Below are 1,437 nucleotides of genomic sequence, written 5' to 3' on the forward strand. Positions count from 1 at the left end.
GTGTGTGTGTGTGTGTGTGTGTGTGTGTGTGTGTGTGTGCAGTGTTTTAACTGAGTGTGAAAAAATGTTTGGATGACAAATGAAATTCCATGGGCCTTGAAAATTCTTTATTGCTGCTGCGGTGTAGTTAGAGAAGGTTAGCAGAGATCAACTGTTTCCACTTTGTGCTCATTTTCCCCCACCTTCCATTTATCTTTCACCRTCTCCAGTGGAGCGGAAGGAGTGCTACTACAATCTGAACGATGAGAACCTGTGCGAGAGTGTGCTGACCAGCCACGTCACACTGCAGGAGTGCTGCTGTACGCTGGGAGCCGGCTGGGGGGACAACTGTGAAGTATATCCTTGTCCCGTCAACGGGACAGGTGAGTCGGAGGAAATGGGCCGAGSTCCAAAGCTGTCAGTGGTTCAAGTGCGCAATTAATGCAGGATGAAATGTTTTCACATAATAATTTGAAGGAAAATAAGTGTCTCAGGAGCARTAATGAAAAAGAGCCGTGGCAGCCAAGGACTATATGACTGTCAGTGGATGTTTTTCTSTCTGATAAACACTAATGGCTGCCACAAGTTACCTTAAAAACCTTGACGTTTTTACAGATATTGACCTGAAATTTAGTGTTTTAAAAGCTGAGACTGGTTTCCATCACACATTCTGAGTATTCTGAATGGATTATRCAAAAACAAAAAAATGTGATTAACTTCTTGGAGTCAACTCTGTCTGCGAAATATCATTGGACAGGTTTTAATGGAACTTTCAGAAAGTAACAAATGGAAGTGCACGTCCACAGCTGACAGTAACTAAAATCCTTGTCCTTGTTGCTGCCCTTTCAGACCAGTTCAACCAGATGTGCCCATCAGGAAGAGGTTTTATTCCCAGTGAGGACTTGCTTTATGGGATACCATTGTCTGACACCTACAAAGGTAAGCATTTTCATCATACCTACAATACAATGAGTTTTTTTAAAAAGCTGTTTATAAAATGTTTTACCTCAGTTTTGTGAATGTTTTTGCCCTCAGACCACCAGGGACCTGATTAGATTACAAATAACAAGTGCTAAATTGATGCGCAAACTAAAACAACTGCATTCAAATATTTTAACGTATGCTGATGATACTGTTCTTTTTTTTGTCTGATTTCATTATTGAATCTATTAATAGTCAGTCACAAGCAGATCTTCAGACATTTCATGGTTGGCTTCAAGATAATCTTTTGTCAATTAATGTTAAAAAAAAAACTGTGTGCATGTATTTTTCCTCACCCAGGAGACATTTCAATATAACAAATCAACTCACTTTTTTAAACAAACCCCTTGATATTGTCACTACCTACAAATATCTTGGAATTACTTTGGATTCTCATTTGACTTATCTGAACGTTCACTTATTGTGTCACTTTTCACTTCGCACAGTCAAGATATTAACAAGTAATGAGAAATACCT

General features: G+C 39.0%; 1 protein-coding gene across 1 annotated transcript in view; it reads left to right on the forward strand.

Moving 5' to 3' along the window:
* Positions 1 to 1,437, forward strand: part of ltbp1 (latent transforming growth factor beta binding protein 1) — a gene marked incomplete in the record, with an annotated part of 130,121 nt that overhangs the window by 118,766 nt on the left and 9,918 nt on the right. Inside the window, 2 exon segments of the mRNA XM_014001507.1 lie at positions 210 to 362; positions 829 to 918. Coding sequence (XP_013856961.1) covers positions 210 to 362; positions 829 to 918 — 243 coding nt within the window.

The sequence above is a fragment of the Austrofundulus limnaeus genome, unplaced genomic scaffold, assembly GCF_001266775.1.
Source record: "Austrofundulus limnaeus strain Quisiro unplaced genomic scaffold, Austrofundulus_limnaeus-1.0 Scaffold0, whole genome shotgun sequence".
Classification (NCBI taxonomy): Eukaryota; Metazoa; Chordata; class Actinopteri; order Cyprinodontiformes; family Rivulidae; genus Austrofundulus; species Austrofundulus limnaeus.